Source organism: Camelina sativa, chromosome 7, assembly GCF_000633955.1.
Source record: "Camelina sativa cultivar DH55 chromosome 7, Cs, whole genome shotgun sequence".
In the NCBI taxonomy this organism is placed as follows: domain Eukaryota; kingdom Viridiplantae; phylum Streptophyta; class Magnoliopsida; order Brassicales; family Brassicaceae; genus Camelina; species Camelina sativa.
This window is the reverse complement of record NC_025691.1, coordinates 14964596-14990148: the sequence shown is the minus strand read 5'-3', so window position 1 is coordinate 14990148 and position 25553 is coordinate 14964596. Positions and strand designations below refer to the sequence as shown.

Below are 25553 nucleotides of genomic sequence, written 5' to 3'. Positions count from 1 at the left end.
TTCCATGGCTTCTTTATCACTGCCTTTTGATATAATAGAAGATATCATCACCAGGACTCCAATAGAATCACTGGTACTATCCAAACCGATCAGCAAACAATGTTACGTAAAATCAAAGGATAACGTAAGTACGTAACACTTGTGTTTCCATTTTCCAACTTTGTTAACGTTCCAAGTCTGATTTCGGTTCTAGAATAAGATAAAGAGAGGATACATACACACACACACACACAAAAAAAAAAAAAAGAGTGAGACTCGTAAGCTTTTTTTTTGGTCTTTCAGGTGTTTCTCTTTTGTTCCGATATTTTAACTGTGCACTTCTACTTATATAAGATATTTCAAGAATTACATATATAGGGTCAAAGCAGTTTCATGATTCATTCTAGTTTAGGGTGTAGAATCTAAAATCTCAAAATTGAGCTTCTTCCATTCACATGTTAGGTGTGCATGTGCGTGCGGTCTCCGTTGGGATGAATGCAGTTTTTTTTTTTAATACTGTACACTTCTGTTTATATAAGATGTTTCAACAATCACAGAACCATTTTGTTGATTCTTTCTAGTTAGGTTTAGTATCATCAAAAGTTATAATAGTGTTCTAAAAATTACACTAAAACCCAAAATATAATCTATAATCATAATAGTGTTCTAAAGAACTCAAGTTCCATTAGAATTGACAGGAATATATAGTTGTCAAAAATAATAAAATGTTCTTTGGATATAATCCCTAAAACAGGTTTGTTTGGTGCAAAACAGTTGCTTTGTCAAGATTGCTACAGCAAGATCAGAATGTTCAACAAAATTCAGAGTTATAGATATTGTCCTATATATTTGCAGCTTAGTTTGTAAAACAGTGTAAAGATGGTTTATGTTTGTTATATATGTGCACGCATTTTTCATTAGATTCAAGACAAGAGAAATTCTCAACCTCTATTTCTTTCACTAAAATAACTAAACCATCTAGCAATACTTCCTATGTAAATATGTTTTCAGCTCTTGCTCTTGCTGCCAAAGAGAGAGAAAGAAAAAAATGATGTTCATAAATTTTAAATGGCACTGTTTCAACTCTTTCTGCCAATCCAACTTAAACAATTCTCATACGTATTACAGAGATGATTGTATTGTCAAATATCAATGGTGGTTTAGAGAGAGGGATAAACTCTTCTAAACCTATATAACCAAATAAACATAAATTGGAACATATATATATTTTTATGAGGATCCGTTAGGATGACAGGGAGCTTCCATCGAGAATGACACTGGCTGCATAATGGTTGAGAGTTGTGATTGTTAAGAACCACGGCAAGTTTGTTTATGTTTCCTGTCACGATACTTGAAAAATCTCCTCCTATTACACACTGTGTATGCAAGGTGACTCCACAATCAGAGCATGTATAAAACCATTTATTTGTATATAACTCTTCCTCACAAATGTCACACCAATATTTGTTGCTCGCCTTTTCGCCAAAACATAAAGTGAGAGGGTGTGCGTCGTTCTTATGCCGTGTCTTTTCTGGCAAATTAGCACAATACAAACACAAACGAAAGTCACAATTATCACAACACAATGTATAACCATCTACCTTGTTATTGCATCCTCCGCAAATGCCCACAATTATTTTAAATATAGGGGATGTATATGGCCATTATGGACGAACGACTCAGATAGAGAGCCACATCGTACATCTATACTCATCCTTCCTTGCGCTATGTACTTGAAGCCATCACAGAATAAGCCACAGATATTACAGTAATCAATTTAGCGAACAGCTTTTAACGTGCATGGCATGACATCAAAGACCATTTTTTTCTTCATAGGAAGATTAGCACACTTTTCAGGTAGAAAGAATAAGCATTCCTGACAAATGTAGATTGCGCCAAATCTAATTGGATGGATACATGCTTCACATCGTAAGTCCTGATCTTCATAAATGATTTCTCCTGTGTGGAGCTTTAAAAGATGTTTTTCATGACTAAAATGACATATCAAGTTATCACCTACCACCTTGTATGGTGCAATATCTTCAGTGACCTCAGGTGTCCCTTCATATTCCTTACCATCCCATCCCGTAAACGCACACATAGAATGAACTGCACAGTTAGGGCAAATAGAGCAATAATAAGCTCCCTTATACCGACTTATATATTGGCGGCAAACTCCACATTTTGAATAACCAGTGCCACAATGATGAGTGAAAGAAATGAGATGATCATGACGATTGATGTTGATGACACGGAGTAAGCCAATACATTTTGAGTGTATAACAAAATCACACTGAACACAAATATAAATCCCTGTGTTGACTTCTTCCCCACAAACGTTACAAGTATATGAGTTTCTCTTTGAACTGCGAGTAAGTGGATGCTTGTGGGTCTTGGTATGCTCAATAACAAGGGGTGGTGGGTTTTTTGTACAACATACGCAGGTGGTGAAATTACAAATGTAACAATGATAAACCACGCTTTTTGGTTGTTCACATATAAGACAAGTGTTCTCGGCGTCATCCGTAAGTGTATCAGATGCAATGAGTTTGAGAGGATAACTAGAGTGACAAGGATGGTTCACCTCTTTCGTGAGATGGACACAATCCACCTGAAAGTACATATAGCATCCAAGACAAGCATATGAAGGTCCACAAATAGTTTCCTTGCAAAACTAACAAGGGACTTTTTCTTGTCGTATTTCAAGAAGACAAGTGGATGTTCATGACACGTTGGATGTTCAATAGTAGGTGGTGATGGTTTCATCCCACAATTCAAATCCACCTTGTATTCACATGTGTAACAACTGACAACTATAATAGGGAGGCAATAGCCTTTGTCCGCACAAATTACATGTATTCTCTCCCCAGTCGTTGGTGAGCATAAGAGGATGCTGGGGGTGGGAACGATGGTTGGTCTCCAATGGGGCCTCGCCACACTCCATATGGAACCGAGCAAAACATTCAGGTTCATTGCAATAGTAGTTGTCGTACACGTAGTATTGTACGTGGCAGCCGTTACAACCAGCACCATATCGGGACGAAAGAAAGACAGGATGGTTGTGAATGGGTAGCTTTAATGGTTTTGGATCCATGTAAGTGTAAATGAATTAAATCGGTGTAATTTTTTTGATGAGATATAAAAGTGGAACCCGAGAACATCTTTATATAAGACTTTTGTAAACCAATATATTAATTAATATTGCCTATGAAGATGGAAACCCACACCTACGCTTTGTTTGAGTGAAGACGGGATTTTGTTACTATACTTGGTCGTGTACACCTTGTCATTGTATATTTTAAAGATATGAACAGGACTTAAAATAAACAATACAAATATACTCCAACATAATTAAATTAAAAATATCAGAAAAATAAACGGATATTAATCTTACGTAACTGAATCTTTTTTCAAATAAACAATATTTTCTTTTATAAATCATTATGTATTTATAATTTTAAAATGGAATTGAAGTAAATAATAATGTAAAATTAGAATATACTTTTTTCATAAGAAAAACAAATTGAAGTAAATAATAAAATTGAGAAAAATAATAGTGACAAAGGTTAGCAAAGTTCAAATTTTTAGGTGTTATAAAAATAGAAAATTTGTTTTTGTTATGTACCATAATTTCATATTGATAATTTGTCAAATGTCGTGTCATGTTACCAACTAATTTTGAAATTTGTCAGTCTCTCTAGTCAATAACTTGACATTTGTCACTTGTATCACGTTTATGATTAATCTTCTTTTTATTTATTTTCCTTTTTGCTTAAGAAAAAGAAAAATTAAAATATAAATATATACATGTAAAGTAATATATTAAAATCGGATCGATAATTTGTCATATATCATGATCATCTTACCAACAGATTTTGATTTGTGTCAACATTTCCAATCGATAATTTGATATATGTCACGATCATATTAATGATTAATTTTAAAACCAAATAAGATTCAAAAATAAAAATAAAAACTAACTAAATAAGGCAAAGATAATCACAAATTTTTATATTTTTTGTTAGTTTATATTTTTGATTAGAAAATAATAACTAAAAATATAAATATATCATGTAGATTAATAATCTGTAAATATATTTCTATTTAATTAGTTTCCGAATTTTATTTTTAAAAAGAGTTCAAATTTTATGGTTAAAGACATGACACATATCACAATCATAAAATTTTGAAATCAAACTTTATATAATAACATTACATTCTTGGAAATAAGATAGAAACATTCATCACACTTAAATAATTCAAACTTTTAGTCTTTTACACGCAAAAGGCTCCATAAACACGAACCGGAACAAATATATATATATATATATATATATATATATATATTCGTTGTATTTTTGACAATCTTTTAGAATAACGGAGGCCTTGCATCTAGAGTGACACTGGCTGCATAATAGTCGAGTGTTGTGATTATTTAGAACCACCTCAAGTATTATTCCCATAAAGTAGATTATGTGTCCTGGCATGAGTCGTGAGAAATCTCCTAGTATACAATGAGCGTGTATGGTTACTCCACAATCAAAGCATGTATAAAACCATACATTTGGATTTATTTCTCCCTCACAATGGTCACACCAATATTTGCTGCTTTCCTTTACGCCAGAACATAAAGTGAGCGGGTGTTCATCATTCTTTTGCCATATCATTTCTGGCAAACTAGCACAATACAAACACAAACAAAAGTCATAATTATCACAACACATGGCATAACCTTCTACTTTGATATTGCATCCTCCGCAAAAGCCTTGAACTAGTTTTAAATATAGGGGATGTATATGGCCATTATAGACGAAAGGCTCAGATAAGGAACCACAATGTACATTTATATCCCCCCTTCCTTGCGCTATGTACTTGAAACCACCAGATAATGTTTTACAAAAGTTGCAGTAACTAACTCCTCGAACAGCTTTTAACGTGTATTTTAAGAAGTCAAATACAAAAATTTTCTTTATAGGGAGATTGGCACACTTTCCATGGAGAAAGAAACAACATTCCTCACAAACATAGATGGAGCCAAATCCAAGTGGATTGATACATGCTGCACATCGTTTGTGCTCATCATGAATTATATCTCCCGTGTGAATCTTTAAAGGATGTTTGTCATGACTAAAATGACATATCAAGTTATCACCCACCACCTTGTATGGTGCAATATCTTCTATGATCTCAGGTTTCCCTTCATATTCTATACCATCCCAACCGCTAAACGCACATGAAAAATGAACTGCATAGTTAGGGCAAACAGAACAAGAATAAGCTCTCTTATACTGACTTATATATTGGTGGCAGACACCGCAATTTGAATAACTAGCGCCACTATGATGAGTAAATGATAGGCGATGATCATGACGATTGAGTAAATGATAGGCGATGATCATGACGATTGATGTTGATGATGTGAGGAAAGCCGATACATTCTGCGTGGATAAAAAAATCACATTGAACACAAATATAAAGCCTTGTCCAGCCTTTTCCCCCGCAGACATCACAAGTATATGAAAATCTCTTAGAAAAGCGAGTAAGCGGATGCTCGTGGGTCTTGGTATGTTCAATAACAAGGGGTGGTGGATTTTTGGTACAGCTAACGCATGTAGTAAAATTACAAGTAGAACAATGATAAACCACTCCTTTTGGTTGTTCACATATTAGACAAGACTTCTCGGCATCATCCGTAAGTGTGTAAGATGCAATGAGTTTGAGAGGGTGACTAGAGTGACAAGGATGATGTACCTCTGTCGAGAGATGGACACAATTCACGTGGAAGTACACATAGCATCCAAGACAAGCATACGAAGGTCCTTCAATAGATTTCTTGCATAATTCACATGAAACTTTTGCCTCATCCTCTCGTATCTTTAAGAAGACGAGTGGATGTTCATGACACATTGGACGCTCGATAGTAGGCGGTGATGGTTTCATCCCACAAGTCAAATCCACCTTAAATTCACATGTGGGGCAACTATAGAAGGGAGCAATTAGCTTGTGTCCACACAAATTACATGGACTATCTATCATGTCGTTGGTGAGCAAGAGAGGATGTTGGGGGTGGGAACAATGGTTGATCTCCAATGGGGCCTCGGCCCATTCCTTATGAAATGTAGAACTACACATAAGCTCATTACAAAAGTAGCCGCCATACATGTAACCATATACATGGCAGCCTTTACATCGACCTCTACCAAGAAAACGAACCATCGAAATAAGAGGATGGTCGTGAATGGGTAGCTTTAACGGTGTTGGATCCATGTAGAAAGTGATTAAATTATCAAAGACGTATGTTTGATTGAGATATAAAAGTGGAACCTGAAAAACATCTTTATATAAGTAATTTATGAACCAATTATAATACTAACTAGTATTTGCTAAGATTTATTTGCACAAGGGACCATCACCTATATCAATTAAATATTAATTAATCATAAAAGAATAACAGACAGTTTAAATCCTTATCATTCAAAACAAACAAAGAATAAATTCTCTTCTAATATAGCACGACAGTAGGCAATGGCGTGTCATAATTAGCGCAAAATTATTCAGCGAAGTTTTTAAGTTTCTAACCCAAACAAGAGATAGGTTTGTCAAGAGGCAAGCGCGTGACCCCATGCGCACCCAAGTTTTCTCTCTCGAAGCAATTTCCTGCGACAACCCTAATCTGCCGCATCTTGCCTCTCCGGTGTCCGGTTACGACCGACACCGTGAGAGGGCTCTAGGATACTTGGTCCGAATCCACCCCTGCACTTGAAGACGCCGGTGAATTGATTCGGCTTTGTTTCTCGTGGCGAGTGTCGAAGGTCCGCCGTGCGCGACGGTCGTTTTCGGTGGCTAAAATCTCATGTCTTTGCCTCCACTGCTTGTAGACGGCGGTGGATCAAGGTGGAGGCTCTGATTTCCGGTCCTTGCGTCTCGCATCTCAATCGGCAGAGCAAACTATGTTTGTAGATCTGTTTTCAGGTCGCCTTCTTCCTGGTGTTTATGGCGGTCGAGTGTGCTACCCTTGGCTATGTCGTGGTGTAGCGTGTACTCTTTGCTCGGAATCATTTTTTCCAAGATCTATCTTGGTCTAACCGCCGCGTTTCGGCTCGTGTCTGCCGGAGGTAAGGGTTTCTATGTGTCGGTTTGTTTGCTTTGAGGATAGCTTACTGCCACACGCTTGAAGCTTCTGTACATTCCTTTCGTGTCGATTTCGTGTGTTGGAGTTTGATTCGGGAGGCTTTCTTTGGCTTTGTGGATGATTTGATGCCTTGGTTGGTGTTGTTCATCGACTCTTTTGAGCCTCTGATGCCTCAGCCTCGCATTTCTAGTCCTCGTTCACATAGGTTTTCAGAGCATGGCTACTATTTGGTTGCGTTTTACCTCATCACTTTCGTGAGTCTTGATTTAGGAGAATGATGTCTCTGTTGGCATCTTCTGCTTGAGGACAGTAGCAGGATTATTAGGAGCTTGCTTTCTCCTTTCTGGTTAAGCTTCATCTTTGAATTAGTTGGTCTTTTGCTCCTTTTTGTAGCTGTCGTGGTGTTTGATAAGTAGAGGAATTAGTTATCGGTGATAGCTTGCTTTTCTCTCCTTTTGAGAACTCCGTAGGTATACCAATTTACTTGGTTTGGTTCAAGGCATGTTTATGTTGTGGCTTCCTATTGTTTTTGCCAATGTTTGAAGATGGCTTTGCTTTGCGTACTCGCCTCTTCCTTGCGTCTTGTTTGTGCTCTAGAGAAGCTAGTAGGGCTATTGGCTTCTGGTGTAGTATTGAAGGGTTTTATTTTGCTCTGAGCTGCTGAATTCGAGGATGAACTTGGTTAGAGGGAGCTTGCAACTTTTGCATTATGGCGTGTGAGGTTCCGTCCTAAGATAGCTCATGGATTGAAACGAAGAAACAATCTCACATAATGCAGGAAGAGTTTGTGATCGATGTTTTGGAATTTTACCGTTGACGGCTTGGTTCCGGGCCTCCTGCGAAAGGTTTCTATAGCTAGTTATTAGTCGTATCGAGGTGGCTTACAATCTGCATCAGCCCTTCTCCTTTTGCAACTCATTCGGGAAGGACAACATAAACGTCATCGCTTCATCTTGTTTCCAAAGCTTCTTGGTTGAGTAGATGGACCAAAAACTTGGTTTAATTACCGTGTTATGCTTTCATGTTTTTTAACCTTTTTTGCCATGAAACCATATGTATAGGTTTCAATTCTTTAAATTGTAACCTAAACTTTTTTCATTTTCAATGAAATATTTACAATTTAGCAAAAAAAAACCTAAACAAAAAACTAAAACTTGTGCTTTAAATCATAGATTTTTTTTTTTTACGAATTAAATTTCTTATGTCAATGAATTTTATAACGTCTTATTTATTATTGTTGTTAATTAGTACGTAGTTTCTAGGTAATTAATTAGTTTAATAGTTGCTCTGAATTATTGGATTAGATCTAATGATATATTCCTTTCACTTAATTAGGTGCTAATCAACTCTCCTATAAAAGAATATATCTTGCTTCTTGGAACACTTTGTTTTCCAGAGATCTCTCTAGCTTAACTTATGCAATGAATGTATGCAAATATGGACATAAGCAGAGATGATTAGAATGTGATGCAGGGTGTTTCAATTCACTTATGTAGTTGTAGCATAATGGATGTATGTAGTTGTAGCATAATGGATGTCAATTCATAAAGTGTGTGATGCATGCAATCAAGATGTAAACAAAGACTCAAGTCAAGCCAAATATGAGAATGATTTTGATACTAACAATCCTAATTACAGAAATGTAAATGCAGAAAGTAAAATAGTGCTGAATGTAAATTAAGCAGGAGCAAGAACTAAACAAAACTATAAAGATGCAAAAATTAAACTAAATGAAACAGAAATAAAACAAGAAGTAAATAAAGGAACCCGAAGGTGCTCGATCAAGCACTCGACCGTGTGTCTGGTCGAGTGGTTTGGTAGAGTTGAACAGTACGAATAAAAGATGCAGTCTTGACAAACTTAAACAGAACATAATGCAATGGAACAAGATAAGATGCAGTAATAAACAATCAGATAACAAAGTAGGCTTGCAGAGATGGATTCATGGCCTGGTGTTCAAGCTGTGGCTATCTAAACTGGTCAACAAACCTCAATCAAACATGAGCTATCTCTAGACAATGATCTTAATGACTCACTAATCCACTCTCATGACAGAAGTGATCAAGTTACAGTAACATCCTAACCCAACTCTCATTGGTGAAACCATACTGAACATGCATTAAGAACCAGACCATTACTTGTCAAAAATCACCTTGTGCAACCAATCTCTTGGGACAAGCATGATAATCTCCAGTGTTGGCTTTATCTAACAATCTAGACATTAGTGTGATGCTAGGAAGCTTAAGATCTGTTCTTACCCTCTCAGATATAAGAACAGCTTAGAGCACACCCAACCCAGAGGAGATATTTAAACAATCAAGGTTGACCATTCTAGACTGCCACAGCCCTAAACCAGCCTAATCCATCTCCAAAATCCTAACTCACTACTCAGATGAACAAAACATGATGATGAAGAACATAAACCCAGAAAATGATAAAACTAGCATGATAAGATAGATGAAATGATAAATAACAACTTAATATAAAGAAGCAAACTCATATTCTCAATACCCAGAAAGTTATGAGACTTACAAAGTATTGAAATCTGAGAAAACCAGTAAATAAAAGCTAAAAACCCTTAAGGGGTAAGAACTAAGGTTTTTGTGGCTGCTGATTTGTTTTTTCCTAAAAGAGAGTGTTGTTGGCGGCCATGGGGTACAAATAGTATATATAGTGAGGGAAGGAAGCCCTGATTTAGCTAGATGACAAAATAGAAAATCGGCTCGATGTACTCGACCATAAGCGGTCGAGTGGTCCATTCCCTTGCTTCCAGACGATTGAGTTGCTGAATATCACACGGTCGAGTCCATGAGTCGCACACGGTCGAGTGCTTCAGATGCGAACGGTCGAGTGCATTAGTGGTGATGGTCGAGTGCTTCATGCTTTGCTGGTCATTCCCTTGATTCAACTCCCATCTGCTTCAATGGTTGCACTCCTCTCATCCCAAATGCGATTTCCATGCCTTTTTAGTCCAATTCACCTGTTAACACAAGAAAGACTGCAAATGCAAATGGTTGCACTCCAATTCACCTCCTAAGGACTTTACCCTTTTCTTTTTCTTTTCCCCCTTTTCTTTTATTTTTCAAACACACCAAGTCCCAAACCCATAATTTAAAACCTAGTCCTATCTAGTTTGAAAAATGCAAACTAGAACTACACAAGGCTTTATTCTTGTCAGTTCAAACCTAACACTTTCTACCAAGCTCAATCCCAAAATAGGCCTCACACACTCAAGCATAAACATGGCTTGAAAGAAAGGTTGGTTAAGGGTAGCTGAAACTGATTCAATGATGAAATCAGCTACTTGGATCAACAAGAGTGGTAAAAAAAGGGAAAGATGATCCAAATATGTATAAAGTATCCATGAGTTTAAAACAATGCACAAACTGATAATTCAAAGTCAATATTCGGTTCTTATAAATAGGAAATGACTTCAAATCACAACATGCCTCAGTTTAGGCCAGAATGCAATATAGGAATTCTAGACTTGGTTCAATCTTATGTTTCTAACTACTCAACTAACATCAAAGTACTATTAACTTGGGCATTAATCCTAGTTTAGTGAATTTAAACAAGTTAACAAGGCTAAACTCATCATTGGTCCCTAATGCAGATTATGAAACAATCATATATGAAACATGCTAACAAGATCCTAATATGCAATGCAAACTACATGAACACTCTGTTTTTTTAAAAAATATTTTTGTGAAAAATTTTCAAATTTTTAGGGTTTTTCTATGCCATAGATGAAATGCAAGTACTAATATGATTATGCTAAAAATTTGAAATAAGAAAATAGAAAACAATGTTAAAATGCTTGTTTTAAACCCTCCCCCAAACTTAAATTACAAAGTCCCTTGTGTAATAAAAATTTGAAAGAGAATTTAAGAGCTAGAATATATAAAACATGCAATTAAATGGTATAAACAATGGATAAGGTGATGGTGGTACCTCATTGGTTGTGGAAAAAGTCATCAACAGCCTCACTCATGCTGTCATATGTGTAGTTGGAACCTCAGGCTTGAATTTGGCTTGTTGATGGAGAAGGGGGCAACTCAACTATAGCTCCGGACATGCACTCGGTCGAGTGCCTGCTTGAGTTGCCTGGTCGAGTGGGTTGTGGTGGGTGGATTGGCTGTCCTTGCTGTCCATAGAAGCCTTAGTGCATGAAAGCAGGGTCTATGAAGTACTAAGGTGGTAAGGGAGGGTAAACTTGGCCATAGGGGTAAGGTGGATAACCTTGATGAGCTGGGAAACCATACTGAGGCTTGGGGAAGTGCTTGGCCGAGTGTTGGTTCGAGTGCCCTGGTCGAGTGCCTCGGAACCTGCTGTTCTGCGCGAATTGGACCTCTTCTCCTCTGTAATGGCTCAAATGACGAAGCTCTTGAAGGTTCCAAGGGGTTTTCAGCCCTAGACAATACCCTGGTTGAGCTACTCCTCCTCAAATGTTCAGTTGGTGCTGGGGATGAGTTTCCACTCTTAAGCTCAGCAATCTCTTTCTTCATTCCCTTGATGGACTTAGACATCTTCACACCCTTCTTCTTCAGCTTTTCAACAGTCTTCCCATGCCACTTGTTCCATTTTTGGAGAAGTGTCACCCTCTTGGCTGTCTCTCTCACTCCTCTTCTGTCTCTTGGCTGAGGTTCATAGTCTTCAAAATAGAACTGCTCCTCTCCAACTGCCATGTCAACATCTTCAGCTTGCTCTTCAGCATAAGGGGCTGTTCCATCAAATAATAGCCCAGCTGCTGGCAAGAAATCAATTGTAAGCCCTTCACTTATAGTTGTTGCTTCTGGGGTTGGTAGAACAAACTGAGACTTCCCCACTGTTGGGTGATCCAAGTTGAACAAGTATCTCCCATGATGCTTCTCCTTGGCTAGAATGAGAGTAGAGGTGAGGTATGGGATGTCAATCCACCTTGGCTTGGTCTTCTCACCTCTCAATGGAACATTAGCAGCCACAAGGATTAGAGTGATGATGCCTCCAATGGTTAGGACTCCAGTTGAGCCCCTCTTGTATAGCTTCTATAGCATGTTAATTGGTAAACCAAAAACATGGCAAGGTTTGTTGACACACTATTCCCAAGAATGATGGTTCCATCTTTTGTTGTTGTGATGATGTTATATAGTGCTATATCTATCAGCTTGAGCTATCCCTCATTGACATTAACAGTCTCCTTCCTAGCAAAAAGAGTATTTGCCAAGGCCTTGTGGAAGTACCTTAGGACTGGGCTTCTGATTTTTGAACTCTTGGTGCTGGAGGAGGAATATGGCTTATCTTCTCCAATAGTTTGCCAAACATATTGAAGTTCTTCTTTTGGGATGACAATGTTGGCATCAATTCCCATATCAAACCCAAAAAGCTCAGCAATCTTCACAATAGAGAGCTCATAATTCCTGCCCTTGATGGAGAAGGTGATGTAGCCTAGCTCTTCTTCTTGATCCATTTGGTCTTCATGGTATTGCATTTGGATGGTTGCTAAGAATTCACAGCTCATCTCTTTGTAACCCTCCATGTGCATCCCCATGAACTTGGTTATATTGCACTTGTCAAAAAGAAACTCCACATCATCAGCTATACCAAGTTCCACCATGGTCTCCTTATGTGGATATCTTGTTCCTTGGAACTTCATGCTCATGAAGGCATCATAGAGCTGGGTTGTGGTCAGCTTTCCAGAATCTTCTTCTTCTACCTCCTCCTCATTACTCTCTTCTTGTTGTGGCTCCTCAGCTTGCGGTGGCTCCTCGGCTGGCTTCTTTCCTCTTGAAATGTTTCTCCTATGCTCAGAAAAATCAAACACCAACTCGCCCTTACTCTTAGTCATGACCCAATCTTCTTCCTCAGGTTGATTCTGTCGTGTTCTCCTACTCGACGAGCCACTCGACCGACCACTCGACCGTGTGGCTGGTCGAGTGGCTGGTCGAGTGCTTTCTCCGGTTTCTCTTGGAACATATGGCACCTTTTGGAACTCAGGGAAGCTGGCAGCTACAAGCCTAGCAGCTTCTCGGCAAGCAGCAGCTCGTTCTTGTGTTTCACCCCTCTTGGAAGCCATTTCAAAAGAAACTTGGAAGAAATAAACTCAAAGCTCAAAGTTAATAGGTTAGTAACCCAAAAATAGAAAGAACTGAGCTTTAAGCTTCTAAGAGAGATTTCTAGAAAGAATTTGAAGTGTTTATGCAAATGGGAGAGTGTGAAGAGCTTATGCTCGAGTTCATGTGCTTATAAAGAGATGGAGGGGACAAAGAGACAAGGGTGGAGCGTGCATACCATTCAAATTCGAAATTGGAATTTTTGACTCACTTTGGCACATGCTCGACCCCACCACTCGACCCCACTTGGTTGAGTGCTTGTCCAAATTCGAAATTCAAACTTCTGCTCCCACCAAATCGATCGAGCAAGCAAAGGGGTTAATCGAGTGGGCTTGGGCTCGATCAACACTTGATCGTGTGCTCCTTAATGGGCTTGGTCGAGTGGCATTTCAAAGCCTTTTCCACAAGTCCCAAACCTCTTAATTCCACTTGTAAACCCATGTAAAAGTCTGCCCAACACAAACATAAAAGAAAAACATCAAAAACACAAGGAAATTAAACTTATATACAAAGATACCTTAGGGACTTCCTCCCTACTGAGCTTGTTTATAGTCACTAAGCTTGACTTTTGGTGCCTTTTCAGGCTTGGTTTGAAAACCAGAGAGGTGATGAGGTCCCCCCTGGTTCAATTTGATCACCATGAACCTTGTCCTTGGTCAAAACAGTTATAACACCTGAATCTTGCTTATTCTTTATCTTGAGCCTTGGCCTTGCATTCTTAACAAACTTCTTGTTGAGTTGCACTTGGAGATCCTTCACCAGATCAGTCAACTCTTGAACTGAAGTCTTGAGGTTTTGAACAGCTACCTCATTGTTTGAAACCTTGACCTTGGAGTCCATGTCTTCCGTAAAAGACTCAACATCAGATTTATCTTCTATACCAAAGGGTTGACCTCTAATGGTGGGTTGGTATATTGCATTCTTGATATTAAACCTCATAGTCAACCCATCAGTAATGTCCAGGTTGATCATACCCTTTTTTAACATCAATTACAGCTCCAGCAGTGGCCAAAAATGGTCTTCCAAGAATAATAGGATCATCAAGCTCCTATTCTACCTCTATGATGATGAAATCAGTTGGTATCCTGGCCTTACCTATCTTGACTGGAAAGTTCTCCAGCTTGCCAACCACATCTTTCCTAGACCCATCAGCAAGACTTATGTAGAGGTTACTTGGCTTGAACTCTTCATATCCTAGCTTCTCTGCTATTGAGAAGGGCATGACACTAACAGAGGCTCCAAGGTCACACAAACACTTGTTTAAGTGCATATAGTTCAGTGAGCATGGTAGGTTGAATGAGTCTGGATCTTCAAGCTTGGTTGGAATCACAACAGTTCCAATGTCTTCCAAATCCTTCTTGGCTTGATTCTTAGCCTTATACTTTGATATGTTAAGCAACATGCCTTTATAGAGTGGATATGGCTCATACTGATCCAAAGCTGGTCCTCTGTCCTCTTTCTTCTCTTCAACAGTTACTTCATGTTGAATGGCCATTAATTCCTGCTTCTCAATCTTTTCTTTGAGCTTCCTAATCATTTGTTCCTTGAAACGTCCTGGGAATGGCAAAGGTGGTTTATATGCTGGAGGAATGTACTTTGTGGGCTAGTCAGACTCAGAGGGGGCCACTCGATCAGTGACTCGATCACGCACTCGATCGAGTGCTCGATCGTGTGCTTGGTCGAGCACACTGTCGATTTTCTTCTCTGCTTGATCCTCCTTCATTCTGAGCTGAAACTTATTGAATATCCTCCCCATCTTGATCTTCACTGTCTCCAGTGACATACTCCTCAGTAACAAAGACAGGCTTGGTTGTATAGTCTCTTGGGTTTTGAATAGCTTTGCCAGGTAGTTGATTAGGCTTAGGGGCTGAAGTTGAAGCCATACTGCTCTCCATGAATTTAACCTTTGAGTTAAGGCTCTCAAACTTGATATTCAGGTCATTATAGGTGGAATCTATCCTGGTTGATCTCAGCAAACTTCTTTGTGGTTTCCATCTGACCAGTGGCTTGGTTAAGCAACAGCTGTTGCATCAATGTTCTTAAGTCAGGTTCCTGGGCTTGGGTGGTCTGAAACCCTGGTGGGGGACACATTTGACCCTGGTAACCTTGGTTTTGTTGTTTAGGCACATAATTGTGCTGCTGCTGTGCTTGTTGTGGTGGATAGACTTGGTCTTGTGGGTTTGCCACATTGGTACTCCTATAAGACAGATTGTTTGACTTGAATTGGTTGTAGGGCTTGAAACCTCCTTGGTTCTGCACATAACACAGCTCAGCTACTTCATTCTCCCCATCTTGAATTGTTGTATCTTCCTCACCAAGAAAGTGTATGTTCTTCTGTTGACTAAGCAGAATCTTGTCTAACTTGTCATTAACAATCTTTAAGTCCTTCTTATACTTCTCATCTGGTGCAGAATCAACAAACCTTACTGTTCTACCATAGTCCTCATTGTAGTTCCCATCAGATTGAGCCAAATTCTCCACTAGTTCCCAGCCTACATCTACATGCTTGTTGAGGAAGTTTCCATTTGATGTTGTGTCTAACAACATCCTTATCTTGGGCAGAACTCCTCTGTACAGTGTGCTGAGCAGTGACGCATTACTGAACCCAGAACACCGAGGTGAACTTAGAATCCCTATCAGACACAATGCTAGCTGGCACCCCATGCAATCTGACTATCTCCTTCACATACTTCTTAGCCAAGACCGCTGCTCCATCAGTCTTCTCAATGGCCAGAAAATGTGCCGACTTAGTCAGCCGGTACACAATGACCCAAATAGCATCAAACGTCCTGAACACTGGTAAACCAACCACGGAGTCCATAGTAATCATATCCCACTTTCACTCTGGAATGGGAAAACTCTTCAGCAATCCACCTGGAACCTGATGCTCAGCCTTCAATAGTTGACACACATCGCACCTCGCGACCCAACTAGTCACATCCTTCTTCATCCCGACCCAGTGATAGTACCTCTTGAGGTCACGGTACATCTTAGTCGCTCCTGGATGAATAGAGAACATGCTCGCATGAGCCTCTCTCAGAATCTCATGTCTCAACTCCTCATCTTTGGGCACATAAACCCGCCCATGCACCAAAATAGTACCATTAGCCGAAACATGATACTCAGAACCAACTTCCTTTGAGGCATTCACCAGCCCTAAATCCTTCTCTTGTGCCATCCGCACCCTACTCAGAAGATCTGCTCTATCAACCGCCTCCAAACCCAACGGCTCCTGAGAAATAGCGCACAAACTCAAAGCACTAATCTCTCCTACCAGAGACTCCATCTCCTGCTCCTGAGCCGAAGCTAACCTCTTCCGACTCAGAGCATCTGCAACCAAGTTAGCCTTCCCAGGATGATAGACTATCTCCAAATCATAATCCGCCACCAGCTCCATCCACCGCCTCTGCCTTAAATTCAGCTCGGTCTGAGTGAATATGTAAACACCTGCACCTTTGCACCATAAAGATAAGATCTCCAAATCTTCAGGGCAAAAACTACAGCACCCATCTCCAAGTCAAGAATAGGATAGTTGTTCTCATGCTTCCGCAACTGCCGCGAAGCATAGGCAATCACCTTCCCATGCAGCATCAACACATACCCCAGACCAACTCTGGATGCATCTGTATAAACCACATAGGGTTCTTCCTGCTCAGGCAAAGCCAACACTAGAGTAGTAGTCAACATTTCCTTGAGGCTTGCAAAGCCTTCCTCACACTTCTGTGACCAAACAAAAGGAACATCCTTCCCTGTCAACTTAGTCAACAGACGTGCTCTGCTCGCAAACCCCTGCACAAACCTCCTGTAGTAACCTGCCAGACCAAGGAAAATCCTGATCATTGTGGCACTCTACGGTCTAGGCGAATCCCTGATAGCCTGAATCTTCTCCGGATCTACAGAAACCCCATCTGCAGACACAATATGACCCAGAAAACCCATCTCACGCTGCCAAAAACTGCACTTGCTCAATTTAGCAAACAACTTCTGCTCCCGCAGCTTCTCCAGAACTGCCCTCAAATGCACTGCATGCTCTTCGGGACTCTTAGAATAAACCAGGATGACGTCGATGAAAATGATGACAGATATATCCAAAAACTCGTGAAACACGCTGTTCATCAATCTCATAAACGCTGCTGGTGCGTTAGTCAACCCAAACGGCAACACCACAAACTCATAAACCCATACCTCGTCCTTCTACTTGACGAACACCACCGACGCCCCCCACGGTGAAGTGACAAGACGAAAGAATCCTCTATTTACTTCCTCAGCTCTACTAGACTAATAATGAAGTATGCTGATATCAACTCACCACCATCTGAAAATAAACAAATCATCAATACGAGCGTAATAAAATAAACAAGTACCATACGTTCGCATATTCTGATTCACCGCATCAAATGCTTTGCAGGTCGCTAACTCAAATCACTTGACTTAATCCCTCCGATAAAGCTTACCAGAAACTTGAATCTAGTAACCCTGTCCATCTCCAATGAACTTCATCCAACATCGTCGCACCGATTAGTTTATCCTGCCATGAAGGCTTCTCGTGAACTTATGTATCTGGCAAACATGCCTTTCCCGGCTCATACCTGCTGCAACTCCCTTTCCCGGGACTCCAGCACCACCGACCGCACAATCCTGGTGCAACAACCACACATTCATGACCGCTCCAGTCATAAAACCCTCACCCACTGGGCAACACATCCAAAACCCGAGATTAAACCATCAGAACTCTCTCGAGGTCTACATTTAGTTGTTATGTTTATACTCACGTCCTAGGCATTGCTTGCTCCCAACTCTCCCACCCTTAGGTCGCAACTTTCGAGCAATACTGATCTCACTCTCAGACCTCCGTCTTTGAGTTATACCGTCTCACTCTTGGACCATAATCCTCAAGCTCTCGGTATCAAAGGACTAATCATCCCCTCAGGAGAACATCATTCCCTCTGCCACTCTCATAGCCCACAGCCCCTCGAGCTATCGGTGTTATGGGAAAAACCACCATCCCCTCAGGAGCAACAATCCTTAAAGGCTATAATCCTCCATCCTCCTAACATAAGATGGAAAAATCCTCAACATCCGCAGCCCTAGGCTGCACCCCGCCATTTGCGGTACAACTGGAGCCTGCACTGGTACCCCTCACGGTAACCGCTCTAACAGCACGTCAACAGATCTGCCAAGCGATCATCTCGACCCTGGGCTTCACCCGCTGCAACCCCACACCTGGTTTCCCAACACATCCGGCACGCTCACCGGCTGAAACCCTCTCTGGTCCCTCCTGGTACGCTTGCGACCCTATGACATACCTCCTCATGGAACTCTGGACTACACACTCGCTCGCCTCGGGAACTCGCCCGACCACGGCCACGACAACACCCACGTCTACGACCAGCAACTCAACCACCTTTAACCACTGATCTTCCAAGAATAGAGGCTAACAAGCATAGAACAAAACAAAACCACACAAAGAAACATAACGATAACTCACCGTGGAATCTCATTGAAGGCTCGAAGAGGATGTTCTAGGACTCCATGCCACACACAATTGACTAACTCACATAATCAATCAAGACATGAAATCCCAACATCAACAACAGAAACCTAGTGAACCCAACCTAGAACCGTAAGGGCTCTGATACCAAACTGAAACAACCCGACCCATTTTTTTTTTAATAAGAAATAATAATAATAATAAATTCACTACAACTAGTGCTCCCATACCTACTAGCCACCTAACCACAAACACACCAAACAACGGAAATCATAATATCAAATAACCAATAATAAATATCCAATAATACATCAATAGTTATAACATAAACAATATCTAATACTCAACCAACAAGAAACATAAAACCAGCAACCTAACAATGTTTCTACTGACGCAACTCTAGCAACCTAACAAAAGCCAGACAACAACCAAACGAGCCACTAGAACATCCTCCTCTTCATTGCCATGATCCCACGGTCACACTTTGCCTCTACCTGCACCACAAACACAATGAGATGCGTGAGTATTACCAGAAATACTCAGTGAGGCGATCCACCCATCTACGAGCTATACACACAAGCAAATCAAGAGTACAACCACAAATAAAATATAACAAACCAACCATTTAAACAGAACAACCAATAACACTTTCACCACACCTACACATCATCACACAAAACAAGTCATACAACCCAATCACTTAGATAAGCTCATGGTCACGCACTCACCTTAACAAGTGATTCACGAAAATAATAACAACCAAATGAGAGGCTCTCCAATATTTAAGAACAACCAAACTCGCTCCTACAACCAATCACACCAATAAACAAACATTGAAAACAAACTGCCAGAAAAATCAGAAAAGAACAACCTCACAAGTGAAACCACGAAATCAAAATGAATCGTTAACTTTCTAATCCCTTCGGTGCAAAAGCAAGGTCGACACGTCCACAAGCTTCCCACAAAATTTCAGAACGATCGGATATCAGGTGAAACCGAAATCGATCCCGAAACACCCGCTGGTCTCAATCCGCGACTAAGACGAAATGCTCCACTAAACTGCAAATAACTCCTAGAATATTAATCCAAATTCACTTCTGTTAAAAGGAGAGTGTACGAAAATCTCTTGACTACAACCCTACCAAAAATCAATACCTTTCGAAATGTTTTGAATAATCGGATCTTCCTTCTCCCATACCCTGACAGTTCTGTTTCTCTCTTTACTCTAAGGAAAAAGCTTAATCTCCTTCTATTTCTCCTTTACACCCAATAACCAAGAGTTATCTCTCGTTCTCTCCCTCTCTATGATGACAATGTCGACAAAAGCACAAAAGAAGAGAGGAGGCGTGACTTCATGAGAGAAATTAGGGATTTTTTTGGTTTAATTAGATTAAACCAGGATTTAATTAAACCTAAATCAATTAAAATCTACCTCTTTGGTTTACTCAACACATCCCAAACTCTAATCCCGGAACACTGATGTTACACCTCTGAGTATGAGTAGTGGGAGCATCACTATCACCAATCTTCCTTCTCCTTTGAGGTTCAATCTGATCCTGGTGTAGTTCCATTTCCACCTCTTCTTCTGTTTTTTTGAGACTCTGAACAGGTGCTCGAACAAGCACTCGGCCGTTTGCTTTGAGGTACTCGGCCGAGTGCCTAGTCGAGTGGTACCTGAGAATCAAAACAGAACACCAGAACAACAAATAGGTGAGTAATAGAGTAAAACGTAACATAGCTTAATCTTGAAACAATGAAATCTCGACTGGAACATATAAACACCCTAATGGCAACGACGCCAATTGAAACAAGAACTTTTTCAAGTATCTACTTATGAATGAATGAATGATGCAATCAAACAAACAAACATAAGTATGGATGATCAGAATGTATGTAAGGTGTTTCAATACCCTTATGATGTTGTAGCATTAAGGATATCAATCCATAAAGCGTGTCATATGTAAGCAGTCAAGATGTGATCAATTCATTCAAGTTAAGCCAAATATCAAGTTGATTTGTTTCTAACAACCTAATGACAAAAATGTAAATGCAGAAGATTAAAGCAACTTAAGACAGTACTAATGCATAATTAAACTGTAGAACAAGTGCAATAAACTGTGCTAAGCAATAGAAAACTACTAACAAATGCAACTATGAGCAAACTAAAAAGAAACATAACATAAACAAGGAAGTAAACTGGCGCTCGAGTAGCACTCGGTCGAGTGGACTTCCGGATGAAGAACAGAGACAGGACAATAAAAACAGAGCAAAACACAAGTAAATCAAACAGCAAGCGAATAACAGTATTCAAACAGAGAAATCAATAAACAAAGAAGGTCCTATGGATGAATTCATGGGCTGGACTCAAGCTATGGTTATCTAAATTGATCAATAAACCTCAATCAACAATGAGCTATCTCTAGACAATAATCTTCTAATACTTGTTAATCCATTCTCATGACAATAATAATCAAGCTTAGATACTCTTAGACCTAGTTCTCACTAGCTATTATATATAAAAGCAGGCATTAAACAACCAGATCATCAATGTCAAAAATCACTTTAAACATCTAATCTCTTAGCATGCTTCATGATAATCTCTAGCATTAGCCTTATCTAACAACTTAGACATTGGTGTGATGCTAAGAAACTTAAGATCTATCCTTACCCTCTCAGTTTAAGAATAGCATAGAGCATATATAATCTAGAAGAGATATTTAAACAATCAAGCTTGATCAGTGTAGATACCCATAATTTTTATCCAGCCTAATCCATCCCTGAGATCCTAAGCCACTAATGAGATCTAAAAATCATCAAGAAGAACACAAACCTAGAAATTAATGAAACTACCATGATTAGAAAGATGAGATAAAGATGAACAATTTAATACAAAGACGTGAAAGCAAATACTCAACAGATTCAAAATTGTGAAGGTTACAAATCTATGAAAATCTAGAGAAAGATAAGAGATGATGCAATAAAGTAAAAGTAGCTAAAAATAGAAAAAACTAGGTTATGAGGTGTCTACAGGGTCTGACTTTTCGGCCACAAGTGCCAGTACATATATAGTAAAGAGAGAGAAGCCCTAGTTAGCTAGAGGACAAAACAGAGAGTCGGCTGCAAGTGCTCGACCATGTGCTCGGTCGAGTGCATGGTCGAGTGGTTGGTCCGTCACATAGCTCGAGTCTTCGGTCTGGGATGATATCCGTTCGGTAAAATCAGGATAACTCTTGACCTACACCTTAGACTGACTTGAAACCACATGCATTGGAAAGGTTACTCAATTTCCGACAACTCTCATGAAGAAGGCCGAAGCTGAATCGCAACAGAAGATCTTCATTAGAATGGACCGTTGAGAAGCTCGTTATGAATCCGACCATGTACTCGACCGTGTGCCTGCTCGAGTGGTATGGCCGAGTGTCTTCTTTTCCCTTCCTGATAATTCCAATTCTCTTGTTTAGCTCCAGAAATAACACCAAGTCCTTCCTTACCCTTTTAGAGATCCATAACACCTAATAATACTCCAAATGCACAAATGTATGCAATGCATGCTTCTAAACATCTTAAGTGCAAATTTGGACATAAATAGTTATAAAACCTAGGGAATCATTTCTATATGATGCAAAACATGAACTAAACAAGGCCTTAAATATGGTAAAATATAGTAACATCACTGACATAAAATCAAATCTTTTATTATTGTGGGACACAAGCATTACAATTCTCCCCCTCTAACAATAGATTCGTCCTCGAATCTGAGACATCGTCTAACCATAAGCCGCTTCTTACCACCGTCGAAACAGTTGACTTAATAACTCTGACCACCGGGTCCACACACAAGTCTTGAGATTAAAGCACCAACAACTTCCGAGGTCTACATCCAATCGTTATACTTATACTCACGTCCTAGACAATATTTGCTCCCAACTCATCTACTCTCGGGTCAACACCTTCGAGGTATACCGATCTCACTCTCAGACCACCGTCTTCGAGTCTTACCGTCTCACTCTCAGATCGCAATCCTCAAGATCTCGATATTAGGGGAACTATTCATCCCCTCTGGAGAACTATTCATCTCCATAGGAGAACCACCATCTTCTCTACCACTCTCAGGGCTACGGTCCCTCGAGTTATCGATATCTAGGGGAACAACCATCCTCTCAGGAGAACTAATCATTTTCTCAAGAGTTGTTCAGGACCACATGTCCTTAGAGCAAACAAGTTTTAACTCAATAAGTATTTCCCGACCAAATCTACCTCATGTGATCCGAGTACGACATCACTAAGTCATACATGTCCACCCATATTCCTACTCTGGAATATCATCCCATCCATGACAACAAGTTAACAAACCTCACTAATAGCCTTGTCAGCAAATCCGCAAACCGATCATCTCGAGCTTCAGTAAAACCTGCTGTCCCAATGACAACCTCCATACTGGCTCACTTACCGGCTAAACCGATGCCACATCCGCTTCACCCTCAGAACTCCTCCTGATTCGTATAAAAATTCCTGACCTACTCGACCGTGGTACTCCGACAACACACTCATATCAAATAACTAACTTTGAAACCAACTTTAATTTATAATAATATTGAGATATATGATTTTATATATCCTATTATATAAAACTTGGTTTCAACGTTAGCCAATAACATGATTACGATATGTATCACGTTTTTTTGCGATAATATTTGACTAATTTTTTTTAATGAAATTAAGAAATTAATTAAATAGATATTTATTTACAGATATTTATCTACATGATATATTCATATTTTTTTATTTCTATTTTCTTAAACATAAAAATTTGTGAATTTTTTTGTCAATATTAATTAAGTTAGTTTATTTTTTTCTATTGGGTTTTAAAGTTAGTCACTAATTTGATGGTGACACATATCAAATTATCCATTGGAAATCTTGAAACATGTCAAAATATGTTGGTAACATGATTATGACATGTGACAGATTATCGATCTGATTTAAAAATATTAATCTACTTGTATATTATTATCTTTCTTTTTATTAACAAGAAATTTTTTTAAAAAGCAACAAAAAATAGTTTTTTCGTTATTAAGTAAATTTGTTAATTTTTTTATTTATTAATCCAATTATATAAATTTTGGTTTTTAAATTTAGTTGTAAAAATAATTGTAAACACATGTCAAATTATCGAGGGGAGATGGAGACATATTTCAAAATTAGTTGGTACGTAACATGACACAACATCTGACAAATTATGATATCAAATTATGCCACATGACAAAAAAAAATATATTATATTTTATTAAACTTAAAAATTTTGAACTTTAGTAAGCTTGACAATTAGTTTTCTCAATTTCATTATTTACTTAATTTTTTTTTCTTATGACAAAAATGAATATTCTTACATTATTATTTACTTCAATTTCATTTTATAATTATAAATACGTGATGATTTATAATTAAATAGGACTACGTATTAAACATGTTATAAAATCCCATCTTCACTCAAACAAAGCGTAGGTGTGGATTTCGGATGGTGTTATCCGTTAAGATGATCAATCTTCATAGGCAATTAATATATGTGTTAGAAGAGAGTTTTTGTTGTTCGATGCACATTGCGAGTGAAGCTTTATGTTTCTTGGCATAAGCTCCTAATTTGGCATATCTTTGTAGCGCCCGCAAAGAGCAAAGCAAGAGATTTATTGTTAAACACTTTTTCTCCTCTCTACCTAAAAGTAATATGATTCGTATTCTTTTATTGGAGAGGTGATTATCACCTAAGTGAAAGGAATATATATCATCCTATATAATCCAATAATTAATAAGTACTGAATTTTAAACAGATAGAAGTTTTATATTTTTGCTTGGGTAAGAAACTCCGGAAAACAACAAAGGTGAGAACACAATAGTTGTGACACATTTAATTCCCATTGTTATTTTAGAAGAACTTGATCCTTTGTTTTTATTGAGAAATAATTGAGGGATTGATTTGTTTGTTATTCTCGTTTGATTAATGTAATAGGAATATTAATTGATATAGGTTTACAAAAGGCTTATTATATAAAGATGTTTCTCGGGTTCCACTTTTATATCTCATCAAACAAATTAAACCGCTTTAATTCATTTACACTCACATGGATGATGGATCCAACACCAACAAAGCTACCCATTCACAACCTTCCTGTCTTTCTTTCGTCCCGATATGGTGCTGGTTGTAGCGGCTGCCATGTACATAACTACGTGTACGGCAACTACTATTGCAATGAACCTGAATGTTTTGCTCGGTTCCATAAGGAGTGTGGCGAGGCCCCATTGGAGATCAACCATCGTTCCCACCCCCAGCATCCTCTTCTGCTCACCAACGACTCGGGAGAGAATACATGTAATTTATGTGGACAAAGGCTATTGCCTCCCTATTATGGTTGTCCCACATGTCAATTCAAGGTAGATTTGAGTTGGGGGATGAAACCATCACCACCTACTATTGAACATCCAACGTGTCATGAACATTCACTTGTCTTCTTGAAGATACGATAAGAAAAAGTCCCTTGTCAATTTTGCAAGGAAACTATTCGTGGACCTTCGTATGCTTGTCTTGGATGCTATATGTACTTTCATGTGGATTGTGTCCATCTCACGAAAGAGGTGAACCATCCTTGTCAGTCTAGTCACCCTCTCAAACTCATTGCATCTGATATACTTACGGATGATGCCGAGAACACTTGTCTTATATGTGAACAACCAAAAAGCGTGGTTTATAATTGTTACATTTGTGATTTCACCACCTGCGTATGTTGTACAAAAAACCCACCACCCCTTGTTATTGAGCATACCAAGACCCACAAGCATCCACTTACTCGCATTTCAAAGAGAAACT

At 39.0% G+C, this 25553-nt stretch overlaps 1 protein-coding gene and 2 pseudogenes across 1 annotated transcript; 1 reads left to right on the top strand and 2 right to left on the bottom strand.

The window, feature by feature from the left end:
* Nucleotides 1352-3111, bottom strand: LOC109125597 (annotated as a pseudogene).
* On the bottom strand, nucleotides 4247-6015 carry LOC109125445. Its single transcript, XM_019227071.1, has 3 exons — nucleotides 5477-6015; nucleotides 4343-5322; nucleotides 4247-4251 (listed from the first exon to the last, which is right to left on the bottom strand). Exons 1-3 carry the CDS (start codon nucleotides 6013-6015, stop codon nucleotides 4247-4249), a joined length of 1524 nt encoding a protein of 507 aa, XP_019082616.1.
* On the top strand, nucleotides 6602-7724 carry LOC104704637 (annotated as a pseudogene).

Bases quoted from the DNA above. Each gene is read 5' to 3' on its own strand.
- LOC109125445 (XM_019227071.1), bottom strand. From the start codon at position 6,015: ATGATAGATAGTCCATGTAATTTGTGTGGACACAAGCTAATTGCTCCC. The intron at 5,323-5,476 runs GGGAAAAGGCTG...ATCATTTACTCA, and splicing joins TATACTTGTGATGTCTGCGG to TCATAGTGGCGCTAGTTATT.